General features: G+C 41.4%; 1 protein-coding gene across 1 annotated transcript in view; it reads left to right on the forward strand.

Annotated features, from left to right (window-relative positions):
* The window catches only part of LOC126305261 (phorbol ester/diacylglycerol-binding protein unc-13-like), a 641,582-nt gene that overhangs the window by 568,805 nt on the left and 53,208 nt on the right, over positions 1-19,569 (forward strand). Inside the window, exon 6 of the mRNA XM_049992031.1 lies at positions 15,516-15,632. Within this exon, the coding sequence (XP_049847988.1) occupies positions 15,516-15,632 (117 nt within the window). The remainder of the gene's footprint in view (positions 1-15,515; positions 15,633-19,569) is intronic.

A 19,569-nucleotide genomic window follows, 5' to 3' on the forward strand; every position in this document is an offset into this window, starting at 1 on the left:
TATCTCTCCTAAAGAGTGTCCTGTATGAGCAGACCAGCTGCGTATCCACCTACGGTCACTCGTGTTATAGCTATAGCTCCGTTTAAAAAGAATAGCTATATGTAGCCATACAGTCGAGCTGTGCACGTCGGGTTTCATGCCCCGTAGATACTTCGCTGCAGAAACAAGCTGTAGCTGTAACTTTGCAGCAAGTAGCCTGTGCATTGGCTAGAAGTGCGAGTTAATAAAGTTCCCACAAATTCAAAATAAAAGTTAATTCAATAATTTAATAACAGGGGTTCCATTCTAACGTATATAGTTGATGTAGACAACAGACAATTTTGATGATAATGATTATTCAAGAAAGGACATCCGAAATAAACAAGAAGTGGTCCTACAGTATTCATTCAAAACACAGTCAGAAAACGCCCTTATCAAACGCAGTAAAGCTACGTTGAGAGCGTTACAAGAGCGGTAGCAATATCCCCAAACTAAATACTTATTAAACATATGCGAAAACTATGTCCATTTCGTAATCGTAATACACAAAATGTTCGCTAACTCCTAACAATTAAAATTTCAACATGATGATTTACAAATAACGCACATGATACAAAAAAGAGTAAGTCACATTCTGCCTATCTTCAGTTCAGTAGTACAAATAGAAAAAGTTTCCTACACTTGAGCACATTCAGACCTCTCAAAATATGAAGTCTCTTCAGAATTAGAGTATTGTAGGTGCCGTCCACTGTTCAGAATCAATTACTTACATGATCGAAAGCCATTTGTTACCACAGGCTTGTCCGCGTCCTTCAAGCACCAGTGTCCGGAATCGCTCCCTTGAGCTCTTCACTGGAAAAAGTTTCCCTCTCTGCTTGACTCCCATAGACTCAAGAGTGTTTATCTACTGTCTGCGCCGGCCGCGGTGGTCTAGCGGTTCTAGGCGCGCAGTCCGGAACCGCGCGACTGCTACGGTTGCAGGTTCGAATCCTGCCTCGGGCATGGATGTCTGTGATGTCCTTGGGTTAGTTAGGTTTAAGTAGTTCTAAGTTCTAGGGGACTGATGACCGCAGTAGTTAAGTCCCATAGTGCTCAGAGCCATTTGAACCATACTGTCTGCTTTTTCATTGGCTGAAGGCCATCCCTACCAAAAATACATTGTTCTTATGTTCTACAGACGTTATGTGACTCAACGTGACCACCTTCCAGATGAAATTAATGTGTTACAACAACATTTAAATAAAGAAACTTTACGAACATTTGGTCACATTTAGACCATTCACACAAAGTATAAATAGAGGTTTGTCCATAAATAAATAAGCCAGTATTCTTGTGCAAGAGCACTCATGATAAATGAACACACATTGTCTTTGAACGTGGTTTAAACAGTTATTTAGGCCTGCTTGTCAGAAGCGTCTTTTTACACACTTTTTACAAACGTGGTGTCACCTGACACATGCGGCTGACCACTTCCTTAATTACCTTGATTTTTTGTCAGTTGTAATTAATATTCGAATATGGTTACTACCAAAATATTGAAGTGTCCATCAAATAAATACACAAACATGACAAAATATGAGGTATTCATGCTGTATACATTTGCTGTATAATTTTGGGAGGTACGATGTTCTGACAAACATTTGCATACCGAAAAGTTATGAAAAACGTAATAAATCAGGAAATAAAATAGATACAGATCTTTCAGTCCGCAGCTCGTGGTCGTGCGGTAGCGTTCTCGCTTCCCACGCCCGGGTTCCCGGGTTCGATTCCCGGCGGCGTCAGGGATTTTGTCTTCCTCGTGATGACTGGGTGTTGTGTGCTGTTCTTAGGTTAGTTAGGTTTAAGTAGTTCTAAGTTCTAGGGGACTGATGACCATAGATGTTAAGTCCCATAGTGCTCAGAACCATTTGAACATATCTTTCAGAGACGATGGATATAGCGCAATGCTATCATCTGAGACACTTTAGGTTGAAATACAGAAAACGCTTTCAGAGATTCATTGTGAAAATATGTATTGTTTGTGAAACATTAATATGTGTAGGTTTGGAGACATTGAAAATATAGTTGTAATTTGATGCACCTCATTTTTCTGAGATCGCAGATGTATTCAGATTAGCATTAATACTTGACTGTGAATTGTTATAGATTCTCAGAGAGCTGTAGGAAGCCATTTCTCGGCGTGTCCGACCCTCTGCCATTTCTTGGCCCATTGCCTGTCCTCTTAAACGACCGTCGTCGTCTAAATTTCCTGTACTGTGATTTACCATACTCGGACCTTTCCTGACGCGCGGCTCCTGGCTCGCCTGCAACGGCGCGATCTCGGCCCGGAGGGCGCACAGCTTCACAAACAAATTCGCCTCCCCTCGTACCAATTCTAGGCAGTCGATCAGCACGCCTACTTACACGTAACGTTACAGGGAGGAAGCAATAAAGAGCCTGGAGGAAAAATATTCGCTTTGGAAGTCAGCTACATACAGAGGTAAGCCATTTCACTGCGACTTTCTCCCACAGAGACGCTAGACCAGTCAAGTTTGAAAAGTGAAAGAGAAGAACTGGAAGAACGGAAGCTGTAAGGGCAGATGAGGTTAGTGGAAGGGGCCGTCAAGACTGTTCCCTCCATAGCCCGTTCGGCAAGTGCGTTGATTTCGAAAGATAGGATTTTGGATTCCAGTTTGGTAAATTACTTTAATCTGTAACAAATTTTCAAAGTCAGTGCGCACTGAGCTACAAAGTGAAACACTGATCTTGTTCGTTGAGGGTATGGCCAATTGTTTTCTTCGTGACAAGTGTATCCACTATCACAAACTTGTTTATATGACCTTTAGCGTAACATATAAGTTTCAAACACACAAAAATGTAGCAGTTGGTGATCAAAAGAACGAAAAGGTCTTTCTTTAGATAAAGTAAATAATAAAATAATAGCTTCTAAATTCCTCCCACAGATCATACATAAATTGCATTAGTGAAATCTTAATAACATCAAACAAACTATTATGTTTTAATCACCTAGTTACTTTTATGGCAACAGGTTTACTTCGATGTTAGAATTGGAGTCGAAACTACGGGCAGCCTGACACACATCCAACTCCGTACTACAGCCCTCTAATAACGAATGAATGATTTTGCTATCTCATAATCTTGTATGTGGGATATTGCAGCCTGTTGCCCAGTTATAAACATGCGTCAGTGGTGAAGGTGTCTTCAAATTACCTGAAGTCCTAAACCAAAGAGGTGGGTCAAATCTTTAATTAAACCACATACGTGTTGCACTTTTCGTATGTTCATCATGATCCATATGCGCAACACAACAGCCGTTTCCCATTCGGACTTAGATGCTGAGAGTAAACAGCAACATACAATGACAACAGTCGTACAGTTAGGCTTGTCATTTAATTTCTTTATGTACTGGAAAAGCATATTCATTAACTGATTAAGAAATTGCTGTATATTTTAATACAAAAGAGTTATCAGATATTGATGTCTTCATGATGAAATAGAAGTTCACCAATAAGTGATGTGAAGTTTTGCCTAATATAAGCATTGTGTAATACAACAGGGGTGTCATTGGCTGTCAGCTGAGAGCTCACAAACAGCTTCTGCCACACTTCGACAGTTATAAACGTTATCAAGAATGTGTTCCATAACAAACTGAAGGGATTCTGCGAGATCCAGAGGTTATCTGCAAAATGGATGATTGTAATGTTCCTACTAATCGGCGACGGAGCATGACTACAACGTCTCTGCGTGCATCTGCTCCAATACATGCTTGTGTGTGTTTGTGTTTGCGTCAGGGGGAGGAGGGCTGCGGACGAGTTGAGCGGTGGGGGGGGGGGGGGGGGGGGCTCTGTTGAAGCGAGAAAGTGGGAGTAGGAACAAAAAGTGCGCCACTGCCTTTTGGCCACGTTAGTGTAAGTTACGTTTCACTTGCACTATTACCGTAACTTCAGCGTACATGCTTTCTAAGGCTGACAGATTACATTATAATTGAACCAGTTTTCGTCTGTTTGCATTATGAACAAATTATGTAAGAAGCCGTTAGCGCTAAGGATAATAAGAAGTCTCGTATGAGCTGATTCGTGTGCTACGACACAGCGCACATTGTACACAAGAAATTTTATTCCAGAAATGTTTTCCTACAATGTGCAAAAACCATACTGGCATTCTACGTCATCAGAACGTCCTCAAGAGTTGAGTTCCACCGAGTGTTCCTTGTGGGCGCAAGGAAGGAAGACTACAAATAATGTCCCGTCATGTTATCGATGCCATCCAAAAAATGGTTCAAATGGCTCTGAGCACTATGGGACTTAACATCTATGGTCATAAATCCCCTAGAACTTAGAACTACTTAAACCTAACTAACCTAAGGACAGCACACAACACCCAGATTACGAGGCAGAGAAAATCCCTGACCCCGCCGGGAATCGAACCCGGGAACCCGGGTGTGGGAATCTAGAACGCTACCGCACGACCACGAGATGCGGATCGAAGCCATCCGAAGAGATGCTGTTCGTGAGGCAATTTGAAAAAAAAAATCATTTATTTGCGATCAGCAACAGAAATACTTCGATTAAATACACAGTCTGAACCGAAGCTCCGTTACCAAAATTTCAAAGTCCACTCGAGGATTTTCTCCCAGCATTTTGCTGCATATGTCCTGCGTCCTCCTGTGGATTGTTACAGAGTAGTGATGTAATTATGATTTATTCGGTTTTTTACCTCACGAGCAGAACACAGCAAGTACCTACACCCCGACTTCCCAGAAACGTTAATGAGGAAACGACGGTCAAAGCTTTCCATATAATGTAGGTGCATTTTTGCGCGCCTTCTCTCAGCCAAAATGATGACGCAATGGCTGCTGTCGCGTATTCTCGTTTTTTGCGCCCCGTGTTCGAAACCTGATTCTTGTACGTAGAAGGTTACTACAAGGTTGCTTCTTATCAATTGCAGAGGTACAACTTGCTTTCTCAATAAGTAACATACATTTACTATATAACATATAGTAAGTAAATGAAGCAGGCAAAAAGGAATACAAACGTCTCAAAAATGACATAGGCGGGAAATGCAAAATGGCTAAGCAGGCACGGCTAGAGGACAAATGTAATCCTGTAGAGGCTTATCGCCTGCCTACGGGAAAATTAAAGAGACCTTTGCCGAAAAGAACCACTTGCAAGGTACAAGAGCTCAGATGGAAACCCAGTTCTAAGCAAAGAAGGGAAAGCGGAAAGGTGAAATGAGTATATACAGGGTTTATACAGGGCAGATGTTCTTGAGGACAATATTATGGAAAGGGAAGAGGAGGTAGATGAAGATGAAATGGGAGATATGATACTACGTGAAGACTTTGACAGAACACTGAAAGACCTAAGTCGAAACAAGGCCCCGGGAGTAGATAATATTCCGTTAGAACTACTGAAAGCCTTGGGAGAGACAGTCCTGACAAAACTCTACCACCTGGTGAGCAAGTTGTATGAGACAGGCGAAATTCCCTTCAGACTTCAAGAAGAATATAATAATTGCAATCCCAAATAAAGCAGGAGTTGAGAGATGTGAAAATTACCGAACTATCTGTTTAATAAGTCACAGCTGCAAAATACTAACGCGAATTCTTTACAGACGGATGAAAAAACTAGTAGAAGCCGACCTCGGGGAAGATCAGTTTGGATTCCGTAGAAATATTGGAACACGTGAGACAATACTGACCTTACGACTTACCTTAGAAGAAAGATTAAGGAAAGACAAACTTACGTTTCTAGCATTTGTAGACTTAGAGAAAGCTTTTGACAATGTTGACTGGAATACTCTCAGGTTTGCAGCCTCTCCCCGATGTTATTCAATGTGTATATTGAGCAAGTAGTCAAGAAATCAAAAGAAAAATTCGGAGTAGGTATTAAAATCCATGGAGAAGAAATAAAAACTTTGAGTTTCGCCGATGACATTGTAATTCTGTCAGAGACAGCAAAGGACTTGGAAGAGCAGTTGAACGCAGTGGATAGTGTCTTGAAAGGAGGATATAAGATGAACATCAACAAAAGCAAAACGAGGATAATGGAATCTAGTCGAATTAAGTCTGGTGATGCTGAGGGAATTAGATTAGGAAATGAGACACTTAAAGTAGTAAAGGAGTTTTGCTATTTGGGGAGCAAAATAACTGATGACGTTCTAAATAGAGAGGGTATAAAATGTAGACTGGCAATGGCGAGGAAAGCGTTACTGAATAAGAGAAATTTGTTAACATCGAGTATTGATTTAAGTGTCAGGAAGTCGTTTCTGAAAGTCTTTGCATGGAAGTGAAACATGGACGATAAATAGTTTGGACAAGAAGAGAATAGGAGCTTTAGAAATGTGGTGCTACAGAAGAATACTGAAGATTATATGGGTAGATCATATAACTAATGAGGAGGTATTGAATAGAATTGGGGGGGGGGGGGGGGGAGTTTGTGGCACAACTTGACAAGAAGAAGGGACCGGTTGGTAGGACATGTTCTGAGGCATCAAGGGATCACAAATTTAGCATTGGAGGGCAGTGTGGAGGGTAAAAATCGTAGAGGGAGACCAAGAGATGAATACACTAAGCAGATTGAGAAGAATGTAGGTTCCAGTAAGTACTGGGATATGAAGAAGCTTGCACAGGATAGAGTAGCATGGAGAGCTGCATCAAACCAATCTCAGGACTGAAGACCACAACAACAACAGTAACAATAACATATGTATTGTATTTTCAAGGATTACACTCTTTTTGTATTCTCACGTTCTTGTATTTCATTCTTATATCAATTCTTAAACTAATTCTTACATTTTATTCGTATTTTTACCATTCAGAAGGATTTGTTGTATTCCCTTGTAGCTATCGTAGAAATATTAGAAATAGAAATTCTGGACACCATGAAGATCTCTAGGAGGCAAGTTCGGCACACAGCATTTCTTTACATGAATATCTTTCGGGTAAAAATCGCCGTTAACTTTGCTGAGCGCTTCACTCGTTGACAATAAGTTCGTGAAAACCCAAGCATAATGGCTCCGTTTATCGAAAACGGGCCTTTACAGTTAATCATGAATCAGTATACATTACAGGAATTTCGCCGATAACAATTTGAACTAAAAGTTTCATCCACTCTTTTTTTTTAGTTCATTCACGAGACATGCAATTAAGAGACGAATAATGACAACTTTATTCCAGTATGCTCTGGGAAACATTCGTGTTGTAATTTTCTACAGACATAAGTAATAATCAGGTTTCGAACACGAGGCCCGAAAGTATAAAGCCTCTGCTTCACCACTTAGGGCTGAATGGTTTACCTGCTAAAAGGCTCACACGTTACCCAAAAGAATTTGACTGTCGTTTTCTCAGAAGGTGTCGAGTGTCCACGAATAAAGCGGGACAGGTGTGCCCTTTCGTGCACTGAGCGAATTTTGTGGGAAGTCAGTTTACGGCGCTTGCCGTGTTTTCATCGTCAGTTATATCTGTTCCTATGAAAATACGCTTACAACCGCGGAAAGGTCTATGATGTGCAATCACAAAAAATGTGCAACACAGATGACAGTTTAATGTAGTAAGCCGCAGACAATGCACAGGTATTGTGACATGGTTGGCGCCGCTGTGGGAACAGTTTATCGTAGTGCCGTCCTGCCACTACCCCGTTGCACTGTGTGTACGCTGGGCAACTCTCGTCCAGTATAGCCATCCATTCTGCTGTGTATCTCTGCTGCTGGGAAAAACAAACCCGCAACAGTAGCGAGCAGTAATACCTAATATCGAAGAGTAAAGTAGACATAACTGTAAATACTGTGAGTAATGCAACAAGTTTGTTCCCAGACAATACACACAACGTCTACCGTGGATTTTTGCGCTGTTGTACAGTTATTTTTTGTGCAGTATAGCCACAAAGATAAATGATGGTAAGAAATCAAACTATAAGAAATTACTGTGTATTGAGTCACCGAAGACAACAGGTTACCTGGCCTCTGTGGCCGAGCGGTTCTAGGCGCTTCAGCCCGGAACCTCGCTGCTGCTACGGTCACAGGTTCGAATCCTGCCTCGAGCATGGATGTGTGTGATGTCTTTACGTTAGTTAGGTCTAAGTAGCTCTAAGTCTAGGTGACTGATGACCTCAGATGTTAAGCCCCATAGTATTTAGAGCCATTTGAACCAGGTCAGCTGTACCACTCAGAAATGTCTCTGGCCAACCTCAGAAAATTTGTCGTTGCCGCTGAGGTTAATACGGATATCAGTAAACAACAGGTACCTAGTGTTTGTTAATGCCGGATTGTACGCCTTTCCCGAAATATTAACGAATTTCATTATCATGCTTTTTACAAACCTTCTCACACGTTCGATACGACGAATAAATTGTACGGCACGTATCAAGTCTTTAAGTCGACTCGGCTGCGCGATTGTGATAGACTTGGACTGTGCAGCTGCTGAAACGCCATCGTCAACGAGAGATTTGCCCGAGGAAACCCCTGCTCCCACACTCGCACCGCTGCTCAGCTTTCACGTAATTGCAAATCTTTCTGACGCAGGTGACTTCTTATCTATTTGTCTTTTCTATTTCTATCTACAGATTATTGTCTCTCTTCTACCGCACTAGCAATAATCTTCAAACGAAGATAGTAGCTGTTGGAGCAACACATTTATCTTGAAAGATGTAATCGTGTAGTGTCTCAGTGACATTCTGCAGGAAGTCTGCCTCAAGAGAGAGCGGACACTAGGATTATGTACGGTCAACCTTTGACTTAAAGCTAACCTGTGAGGGATCGTGATTAGGAGAGAGGTGGTTCCACGTTAGCCACATCACGACTTTCTTCTTCACTTACGGGTATTTTGAACCTGCAATAAAGTACTGTTTGCACACACAATGAGCAAAGGAGAAAATGTGAGCCAAAAGTTTATTGATTCTTGTTACTGTTCGGAAGATTACGTACTTCGTGCTCTTTTCGAATGTTGATTTGTTTGTAGTTGAGTAGGGGGTGGGACCGCCTTGGCAGCATGATGAGTTTATCTCTTTTGAACAGGAGTGAAAATTTATTGGGTTTCAGCAGAAAAAGAGACGCTGATTAACTATGAAATTCTGCTAGATGCATCATATTCTTTGACGAAATGTTGGAAAGTATTAAGCCCGAGAATTGGCACATTGGTGCTTTCTTTATCCGCAATCTTCTCTGTAAACCAAATGGTGATTTCTTTATGTCTTATTTGAACCCTAATACATGTTAGGACATAATATTAACTGTTTATATATTGAGAAAACGAAGTGAAAACTCGCCTACAGTTACTTGGTGACAGATACATGAAATATACTCCATTTGAGGTGATAACGCGACTCTAGGAACTTGATGTAGTTATTAAGAAAACATTCCTCTTCGTAGGTTGCTTCACATCGTAATTGTAAAATTTCGAGCTTTACTCTCTTTCGTTGTAACCTTTACTGAAATTCTAAAGTAGATTGATCTGGGACTAATGCAGTACAGAAAACACGAAACACCTCCGTGACTTAAGGTCATACGAAGATAAGCATTGTCATTTAAATGTCGCCGTACATGACTAAGTAAGAGCACGTTAATGCTGAGTATATGTGTGGTCCACAAAATATTGTCTCTGATATAGTATGTTAAACTTCTCCTATTTGATAATGGGACAAAATCATTAAACACAGCCATTAGATTATGAGATATAACACTGTCACCAGCCGCTGACTATTTACGTTCCATAAAGCAAACGGGAAGCAACAGATGATGGAATCCATCTAATGTGCCACCTGTTAGTAAGACGCCATCATTTTTACTGGATTTGTTGGATATATAATGTAATGTAAGGGCAGTTAAGTAAGAGTGTGCTTTGGTACCGTTATTCGAGTACATAAAGCGAATATTAGTTATTATGGAAACTAAAAAGCTTATGTTAATATCACGCATAATTTTATTTCAACGTATTTCGGTGGTTTTACAATCTTCCACTTAATCTATTGTGAAGCGTGGCAGCTTGGTTGGCCTATTGTTAAAAGTGATTACTTCTGTAACTGTTTCATTCGAGGTACTGTTCTTCTTTTCATCGCAGATGCCACAGTTATTTCTCTGAGGCGATGATACATTAATCATTTAAAATAATACAATTCAAAATTGTAGGATAGCCTGTGTACCTAAGTACCACTGGGTACGACAGGGTTGACATTGGAAAGGCGAGGACAGTAGCAGCAGTCAGAAAGCGATGTCAGAAAGTTACCTGATATATTACCAAGGTATTCCTTTTCCTGAGAGAAACTAATCTTTACAAATGAAAAATGAAGTGGTAAAGAACATAGTAGTATTGCAGCAGCAGACAAAGTGATTCAAAGTCTACCCTTTCTTGCGGAACCTACGAAATAATATTTCTTTCTTCTTAGAATCACTAGAGCACATCTTTCTTTTTTTTCAGCATGTATTTTATGCATTTATGCACTGTAATGGTCTTCAATTTCGTCTATTAAATTATCGTAGCAAAAATAAAATTTTGTACAAATATGTTTTTGGAGAAAACATTTTTACTCCTTAGTTTTGTTTCCATAGAAAGGATTAACGTAATTCTTTAATTGAAGTTCTCCAAGTTCCCAACGTTTGTTTTTTCATTGTTTTCTTGTCGTGCTTGTTTGTGCTACGTATAAATATCGTTTCCGTTTTAAATTACTATCTCAGTTAAATTCTCTGAAAGAAAAGTCCGGTATAGCCAACGATGAGGTAAATTTAGGTATGGTAACACATCAGACAGGAGCTTCAAAAAGCTCATCAAAAGTAGATTCACCTTGGATGGTAGCTGATTCATTTGAAGACTGGAACTGTTAGTACAGACGGATTATAAATATACACTATCTCTTAAAATACGCGTCTTAACATTTATCTGCTCTTAGGCCATTAACAATCCATTTCTGTGCGAAACAGAATTTATGCTAAAAGCCTGATAGTAAACAGCTTGACTCGGTATGGCACTGCAAAGAATTCCCATAATACGTGTCTGCAGTCTCATTAAGGGACCATAAGTCAGAATTTAAGCATGTGGTTAATGATTTCCATTTCGTGACATATGTATCTTAAAAAGTCAGAAACCTGATGTTCTAAGACAGTTGGTCTTCCATGATAGATGATATCGCCATTTTACAGTTCTCTGCATCGACGACATTCAAACACATTTGTACCAATGTGGTACTCGCGTATTCTATTATCGACAGTCCTTGGCTAATATAATTTGAAATATACATAATTTCTTCTCACACTGAAGATAGTAATACTGTGAAAACATCCTATTGTGAAACTAAGAATGGGCTGAGCGCTTAAAACAGAAAACAACATAAAATATTTAAAAAAGTAATACGTAAGAGACACGTATTGCCCGAAGCAATACGGTGCGGGAGAAACTAATATTAGTTCAGTTTTTTAGGTATATGGAAGTATTACTAGGCTGATGCATACGAGTGACTATTTACTCTCATCGTAATTTTGTAGCTATCGGGAAACCTTTATGCAGCAAGAAGCTTTTGTTGAGAGAAGTGTAATCACAGTACCTTGTTGAAGGTGTACCGGTAATTCTGATCTTTTGCGCAAAAGGAAACAGGCTACCGAAGTGCAGTTTGTTCCCTCCTTGTTTTTCACTGTATCTGCCGCAGTTTGTTATTACTACGAGGGTGTTAAAGATGTTCCACAGATTTCACATGTTGGTGAGGAGAATTATTGCAAGGAAAGAAAGAAAGGAAAAAGTTTCACAGAATGCATTCCAGCTGGGTCACACGTGAAACGATGAAACGTGTGCATTTCTCGTACATTTTTGGCCGTTGATATCGACGTCAGGAAGTATCACGAAATGATTAGGATTTTCATTTCAGGATGAATGTTTTCAGTTGCCGTGTGGTGTGTTTCCTTATAGCCACTTGGGTGTCAGAACTATTCCAGTATCATCGTCTCAGCGATACTGTTGGTACCTAGCAGGTAAGTGCGCAGATTGTACTCTGTTCATCGTAAGTTTAACGCACAAGTAAACATTGCACTACAGTAGAACCTCGCTAAGCAGTGCTCTACAGGACTTGAAGTATGTTCGAAACGAATTAAAGGTTAGATTATCAGAGGAATGCATTTATTGTCCCGTAATATCACACTGCAGTAGAGTACAACTTTAATTTTCAGCTGAAAATACTGTCTGAAATAACGCTGCAGGTTAAAACAATAACAAAACAAAAAGAACACGTTGACACAATAAAGAAACTTAGACGAAAGTGTAATGTGCACCAGTGCCTGTACCAGAAAATACACCTGTACCGAACGGTACGATATTGTTACTGTGTTACTGTACGTACCTTATTTAAGTACTGCACTGACGTGCAATTGATATGCGCTTAACTGTTTAAGACATGAGTAAAATGTTCCGTTCCTAAGCAGGACGTAAAACGTTTGTAATGTCCTTTCGTTTAGTATGTGACAACCTTGCTTTTGCAGCAATGTTCCGCCATTTCCTAATGCACAAAATGTATATTGGGGTATACGAACGAGTGCATTTTTAGCATTTGTTAATACTCGAGCGGTATATCCATTGTCTTCACTGTCGTCGTCTTTCTCGTTCTCATCGGTTTTTCGAGTTAAAGTGTGAATGAATTGGTCATCAATTAATTCCGTTTCTGTTGCGCAGTCGGCGTCAGCTGTACAGATCCGCTCATTTCACTGGGCGCAATGTCCGACTGTAAAAATAACAACACATGTTCACGTTTGTTTGGTGCCATATTTTCGCTTTACACACTTTAAAAGATAAGAAGAACACTGTCACTAATTTCTAAACTAACTGCTTGTATATTAACACTTATTGATCGAGTGAGTAAAAAGTTGTTTCATACTGAAACTGGTCGAACTATGGCACACAGAACGGTCAGCTGCCTACTGATCCAGCGGCGTGTATTAACGGCCATCATACATAAGCAAACATCGGGTACGGGAAGGTCGGACTAATCGGGGAGTCGGATTACCGAGGTTCTTCTGTGTACGTTACTTCGCAAGGCGAAGCGATTACCCGGTCGCAGACAGAATTAACTTTGCCTCGTCACTAGGTATAGTCACGTCCCGGTTAGAAGTAGCGCCAGTTCAAAAAATGGTTCAAGAGGCTCTGAGCACTATGGGACTTAACATCTGAGGTCATCAGTCCCCTAGAACATAGAACTACTTGAACCTAACCAACCTAAGGACATGACACACATCCATGCCCGGGGCAGAATTCGGACCAGCGACCTTAGCAGTCGCGCGGTCCCGGACTGAAGCGCCTAGAACAACTCGGCCACTACGGCCGGCAGCGCCAGTTGTTACCTTACAGTGCCTGCGCGACAAGTGTTTATGGAAAACAGATTGAGGGAAGCCGTGACAGATTTATGTTGACATTAATTTTACGGACAGTGAGAGCAGTGCAAGCGGAGGGTGTGATAAGCGACTGAGATGGCCACAAGCAAAAATTAAGTGATTCGGCGGTGTGCAAGTTACGAAATGTGGAACACAGTGCCGAGAGGAGCATAATTACCTCAAATCAGAATAAGAAAAATACACACAATAAATGTTTCGTTGACGATTGGAATAAATGTGTTATTAGACCGAAATATCTGAAATATTATGAACAGTATAAAGAACTACCATTTTTGCAAAAACTTCACAGCTTTTGTTGCACAGAATTGCACTTCAACGTTAGCAATGAAATTCTGAGAAAATCTTCATTTTAAAAAGTGTCAGAATGAGCGAGTCATTGTGTGCAGAAGAGAAAACATAATAGTAAAAAGAGCACAACACTTTTAATTTTTGTAAGATCAAGAAAACAAGCATCAGAATTTCAGTGAATATTGGTTTATTCAGGTGAACCGTGGATGCATACACAGTATATTGTGAATAGCTGTTGCCGTGTGAGACTGTGTGAGGAGTATTGTGAAACTCAAATGTCATGCGATGTTTCGTGGCTGTGAATGCGAAACTTCGTTTCATGTTCACTTCCTCTTTAGAACTATAGCAGGAATATTTCGGACTATCATTTAAAAACAGAGAAAATAAAATTAAAAATACGTAGAGACAAGGTAAAGCAAACATTTGGCGTTAATTAAGGAGCTCCGACTTTCTCCTGTCCTCTGTAGTCCACTGACAAAATTTTGCATGAAAATGTTTTCCTTCATACTACCGCCATATCATTGTGCCCTAAATCCTATAGAAGTTGTTCGGACTGTTGCCAATAAGTAGTCGTAATACGACAGGGATTTTTTTGTCTAACCCTAAAAAGTAACAGCTGATACTTTTCATGCTTCTTGCTAATAAAAAAACGTTGTGTGTCACCTAGCCTTCTGCAAGCCTTACAGCATAACGTAGCTGTTCAGTTAACCTCAGCAGGCTGAGGGGACCGTCACATCTGAAAAAAATTGAGATTATCACCATGAAACAAACTTTGCGGTACTACTCAAAAACATTATCCTCTGCACCGTGCGGCAAGTTTTCTGTTGATATTGCGACGTAAGGTACTATTGTTGTGGTATTAGAAGACTAATCTGGCCAGTGTGACACAGCGGTTCTAAGCGATTCAGTCCGGAACCGCGCTGCTGCTACGGTCGCAGGTTCGAATCCTGCCTCGGGCGTGAATGTGTGTGATGTCCTTCGGTTAAAGTAGTTCTATGTCTAGGGGACAGATGACCTCAGATGTTAAGTCCCATAGTGCTTAGAGTCACCTGAACCATTAGAAGACTAAAAGACTAAAAAGTCTGCAGAAAGCTGTCCTGCCCACCGCTGGCAGTCCCTTCTTGCGAGGATTAGGCTGCAGCAGCAGCGTTTGTATCGTAACAGCCGAGCGATGTAACGTCTAAGTCGCTGTATATGTGATTAGTGAAAACTGTGAGCAGCAGATGAAAGGTATAACATCAGATTACAAATTGTACAATATGCAAGGACAATGAAACAACATACGGTAAAATTCCATCAAACGGTACAAAAGCGATCAAGCGGAAATGTAATGTTGCAAGAAAAAACGAGGTGCGTGAAAACCTGGTGCAAACGTAATAATTTCAGCTCTTTGTCGTAAGTGTACTGTAAAAGCATATTTCCGAAATTTTTTGAGTAGACATTTCACCTGAGTTGTTACATTCTACACATGCTCTCCGCCAAACTCACTGAAATCTGTCGTATCTGTTGCGACGGATTTCCTTTCTCAATAATATCTTGGATACATTAGCCATAATGGAACATTCTGTTTCTCGGTGCTTTTAAATATTTAACCCTCTGACTGCACAAACCAGTGAAGACTTTCAACGGTTTAGCGTGCCTTGATGTGTCAGTCACGCTAGAATATCAACGAAACAACTGACACGTAAGAATGACACAACATGTGATGTAGGTGCACTGCACCAGACGACCAATCGCTAAAAGTGCGTCGATGCACGTCATATTCGCACGCACTTACGATGAACAAAGTAGAGCAGTAGTCTGTAGTTGGCCACGCAGTGTGGGGGCGGCCTACCGTGCGTGCGTCCTTCCTGTGGACTGACAGTTGCTTTTTGTGCCTCGCGCAGACCCGGAGAACACGGAGGGCGCCGACCTGCAGCGGAAGCTGGAGATGCTGAACAACATCATGGACCAGGAGGCGCGCGCCGAGCAGGCCCGAAGGCAGCTGCAGTACTTCGGCCACTGTAAGTACGCACCCGCGGGCACTGGCCCCGCACCTCTCTCTAGGATATGTGTAGTGCACGTCTCAATCCATACCATGCAAGCCGCTGCGTCGTGAGAAGGGGTACTTCATGCCGCCGACTTGGGAAGAGCGATTATCAGTAAACCTTTGTACTGAAATGCGGTATTCAATCAACCTTTCATATTATTCGTCAAGTTCTGCAGAGTGTGTTTTCTCTACTTGCTTTTTCTCATATTTCTATTATGCAAGGGGGAAAGCTCAGTCTCGGAACCCTACTGACTGATTTTTGTGTCCATTTTTCAACCACCTTTCCTAAACATGGCACATTATTAGACTGTATGAATGTGGGAGACATTGCAAACACATGCTCATTGGCCAATTGAGGTGAGCTTCCTTGGCTCATGTCTGCAGCAGAGTTTGAGAACGGCCGTTGTTTTTATTTTTCTAAGCTTGCTTTGGCCATCAATTTGGCACACCGTATGTCTGCCTGGTATTTTTCAAAGCACAGCCTCGCGGTTAGATCCCTTAGACACAAGTGCAAGACAAGCACTTGTTCAATTTTTAGACGCTGAATCGAAGGAAAATTTTGAGGTATGGAGGCAGGCTTCGTTTCTTCTATCTTCCGATTAAGGCAGACGTCTGGTACCAATGAAAAACTCGCCTCGTCGACAGGTCAGTTTGCCCCCTCCAAGTTTCTTTCTCTTGCTTCCCACAGAGGCGAGCCATGTCGGGTTTTGTGCAGAATTTGTCAGTCACTGTTCTGGGATCTGGTTAATGTGACGTGTCACAACTTCGAGCAGTTGGAAGGTTCTTTTAGATGGGAGTTAGTGTATTTTTTCATATTAGAAATTCCCTATAATTTTTAAAATCGATTATCAGAATCACAGTGAGGTTCTTGCGAGAGATAACTTAACTGTATTCTGATGGGTCTGATTTTGTTCTTTATCCAGTCACGATATACACCACACATCGTGGCCTCTATCAAGTTTCGTGCCTCTTTTCGTTTTGAGCCACAAGCCAGTTTTGACGACTCAAGCTTTACTAGGGAATTGTGAATTCTACCTTCGGTTATTCTGTGATTTTTTGAAGCTTTGTGTGTGAGCACATGAGCGTTCATGTTGTGTGCGTTGTTTAACCTAATCCTCGTTGAACGATGATAATATAATAACAACAGTTTCCATTCACGGAACCGTAGTGTTGGGTTTTTATGTGTTTACTGACTTTGAAGAGTACGTTCCTTTTCCTGAATAAATGCCAATTTGGAATCAGCTTATTTCTTTAAATTTTCCATCACTGCGCGTACCAGCACATCATTCGGTCTTCTGTGCTCATTAACCTCGCTAACCCTGCACGAGAACGACACTAACAAGCATTTAGTTATGTTCATTCCCTCATCGGCTGCTGTGGAGTCCGCAAGTTAAATTTACATTGTACGGTTGCTTTCAGGTAGAATGTAGGACAAAATTCAAATAAATGGTAAACACTGTTTTGTTCAATGGAATGCTTGAGGCCACGAACAAGTGCCGGGTGATCAAAAAGTCACTATAAATTTGAAAACTGAGTAAATCATGGAATAATGTAGATAGAGAGGTACAAATTGACACACATGCTTGGAATGACATGGGGTTTTATTAGAACCAAAAAAATACAAAAGTTCAAAAATGTCCGACAAATGGCGCTTCATCTGATCAGAATAGCAATAATTAGCATACCAAAGTAAGACAAAGCAAAGATGATGATCTTTACAGGAAATGATCATTATGTCCACCATCATTCCTCAACAATAGGGGTAGTCGAGGAATAATGTTGTGAACAGCACTGTAAAGCATGTCCGGAGTTATGGTGAGGCATTGGCGTCGGATGTTGTCTTTCAGCATCCCTAGAGATGTCGGTCGATCACGATACACTTGCTACTTCAGGTAACCCCAAAGCCAATAACCGCACGGACTGAGGTCTGGGGATCTTGGAGGCCAAGCATGACGAAACTTGCGGCTGAGCACACGATCATCACCAAACGACGAGCGCAAGAGATCTTTCACGGGTTTAGCAATATGGGGTTGAGCGTCATCTTGCTTAAACATAGTACGTTCCAGCAGGTGTTTATCAGCCAGGCTGGGGATGATACGATTCCGTAACGGTAGCAGTTACAAAACCAGAATCACACATTTCCTCGAAGAAAAAAGCCCCGATAACGGTAGATGTGGTAAATCCAACCCATACCGTGACTTTCTCGTCGTGCAATGGAGTTTCCACGACAGTTCTAGGATTTTCGGAGGCCCCAATTCTGCAGTTGTGGGCGTTGACAGACCCTCGGAGCGTGAAATGAGCTTCGTAGATCCACAACAACCAATCGTCATCTTCCGCTATCTTTTGAAACGCCCACACCGCATATGCCCTCCACTTCACTAAATTGCCAGGTAACAGCTCATGATGCCGATGGATTTTGTACGGATAGCATCGGAGGGTACGTCTAAGTGCCAACCAAACAGTAGCGTATGGAATACCTGTGCGACGTGCGACTGCACGAGAGCTGACTTCCCCGTGCATAGACGAACCCGCTGTAGTCTCCATTCCTTCCTGAACTGTCTCAGCAGCATTACGCCTTGTGCTCGGTCGGCCACTACGCGGTCAATCGTCTAAACAACCCGTGGCTTCGAACTTCGAAATCATTCTCGCCACAGCTGCATATGTCAAAGGACATTTCCCGTTCGAATCCCCTTCCTATGGCGATAGGATCGTAACATTGAACTAGCACATTCCCCATTCTGATAATACAGCTTCACTAAAAGCGCCTTTTCAGGTAACGTTAACATGCTGCGACTGCTGGATCATCTGATTCTCTCTATTACAGCTCCTATTGTCATGCCCAGTCACTGACGTTTTGCAGTCCAGTGCCATCTGTCGGACATTTTTTTGAACTTTGTTTTGTTTTTGGTTGTAATAAAACCCCATGTCATTCCAAGCATGTGTGTCCATTTTTACCTATCAACATTATTCCGTGGTTTATTAAGTTTTCAAATTTATACTGACTTTTTGATCACCCGGTACATGGTGTATGGCAAAATTCCTCCCCCCCCCCCCCCCCCCCCGTAGATCTACTAACCAATATTTAAATGTTTTCAATATTCTATAATGTTATATATTATTAATAAAATTAATCAACCCCCGCCCCCAGGAGACATCATGGTAATAACATGTATCAAGGTCTCTTAAAAATGGTCTCAGTTCCGCGAGAAAAATAGTCCACAAGCGTTGCCAGGTATGCAGTATTCAGCAGAAGCCACTCATTGGTGCTTAGATTCCGTAGAGCTACAAAACTGTAGGGATATTAATTGCTACGTTGCACTCACTGTTCAATGATCCAGACATTTTCTGTGCGGTTAAGATCAGGTGATTTCGCCGACCAGAAAGGTGCGATAATCGGATGAGTGAGTATGTGGGTGGTTAAATAATATTGGTGTCTTCAGAATTGTGTCGATCTTGTGTAAATATGGAACAGGAAGTTGGAATCGGATGGATATTTGGCCTGTAGTGAGAGATGAATAGGCGAAAAACCCAGCCTCATTTTGTAAAAATAATAAAAAAGATGTTTAATCTAAGTATCGATCTTCAGTCGCTAAGTCGGCGATCGTTAAAGTGAGCTTGCGACCGGACGTGGTAGTGTGCGGAAGAGATGAGGGTGCGTGTGGTGACACTGTCGTGGCGACGACCCAGCCCAGACCCATTCTAGGAATTTAGGAGGGATCAGAACCCAAACGGCACGGGGTGCGTACATTAGGGGGGCATATACACGGACAGTGGGAAGTGCAGACTTTGATGTTCAACGACTTCTATGAAGTGATACTTGTAGGGTGCGGTATACGAAGCAACATTTGAAAATGCAAGGTTAGGTTGGAGGTCTAAATAATGGAGGACGAGTGTAGTCGCCATGACCAGTT

This window comes from Schistocerca gregaria, unplaced genomic scaffold (assembly GCF_023897955.1).
Source record: "Schistocerca gregaria isolate iqSchGreg1 unplaced genomic scaffold, iqSchGreg1.2 ptg000304l, whole genome shotgun sequence".
NCBI lineage: Eukaryota > Metazoa > Arthropoda > Insecta > Orthoptera > Acrididae > Schistocerca > Schistocerca gregaria.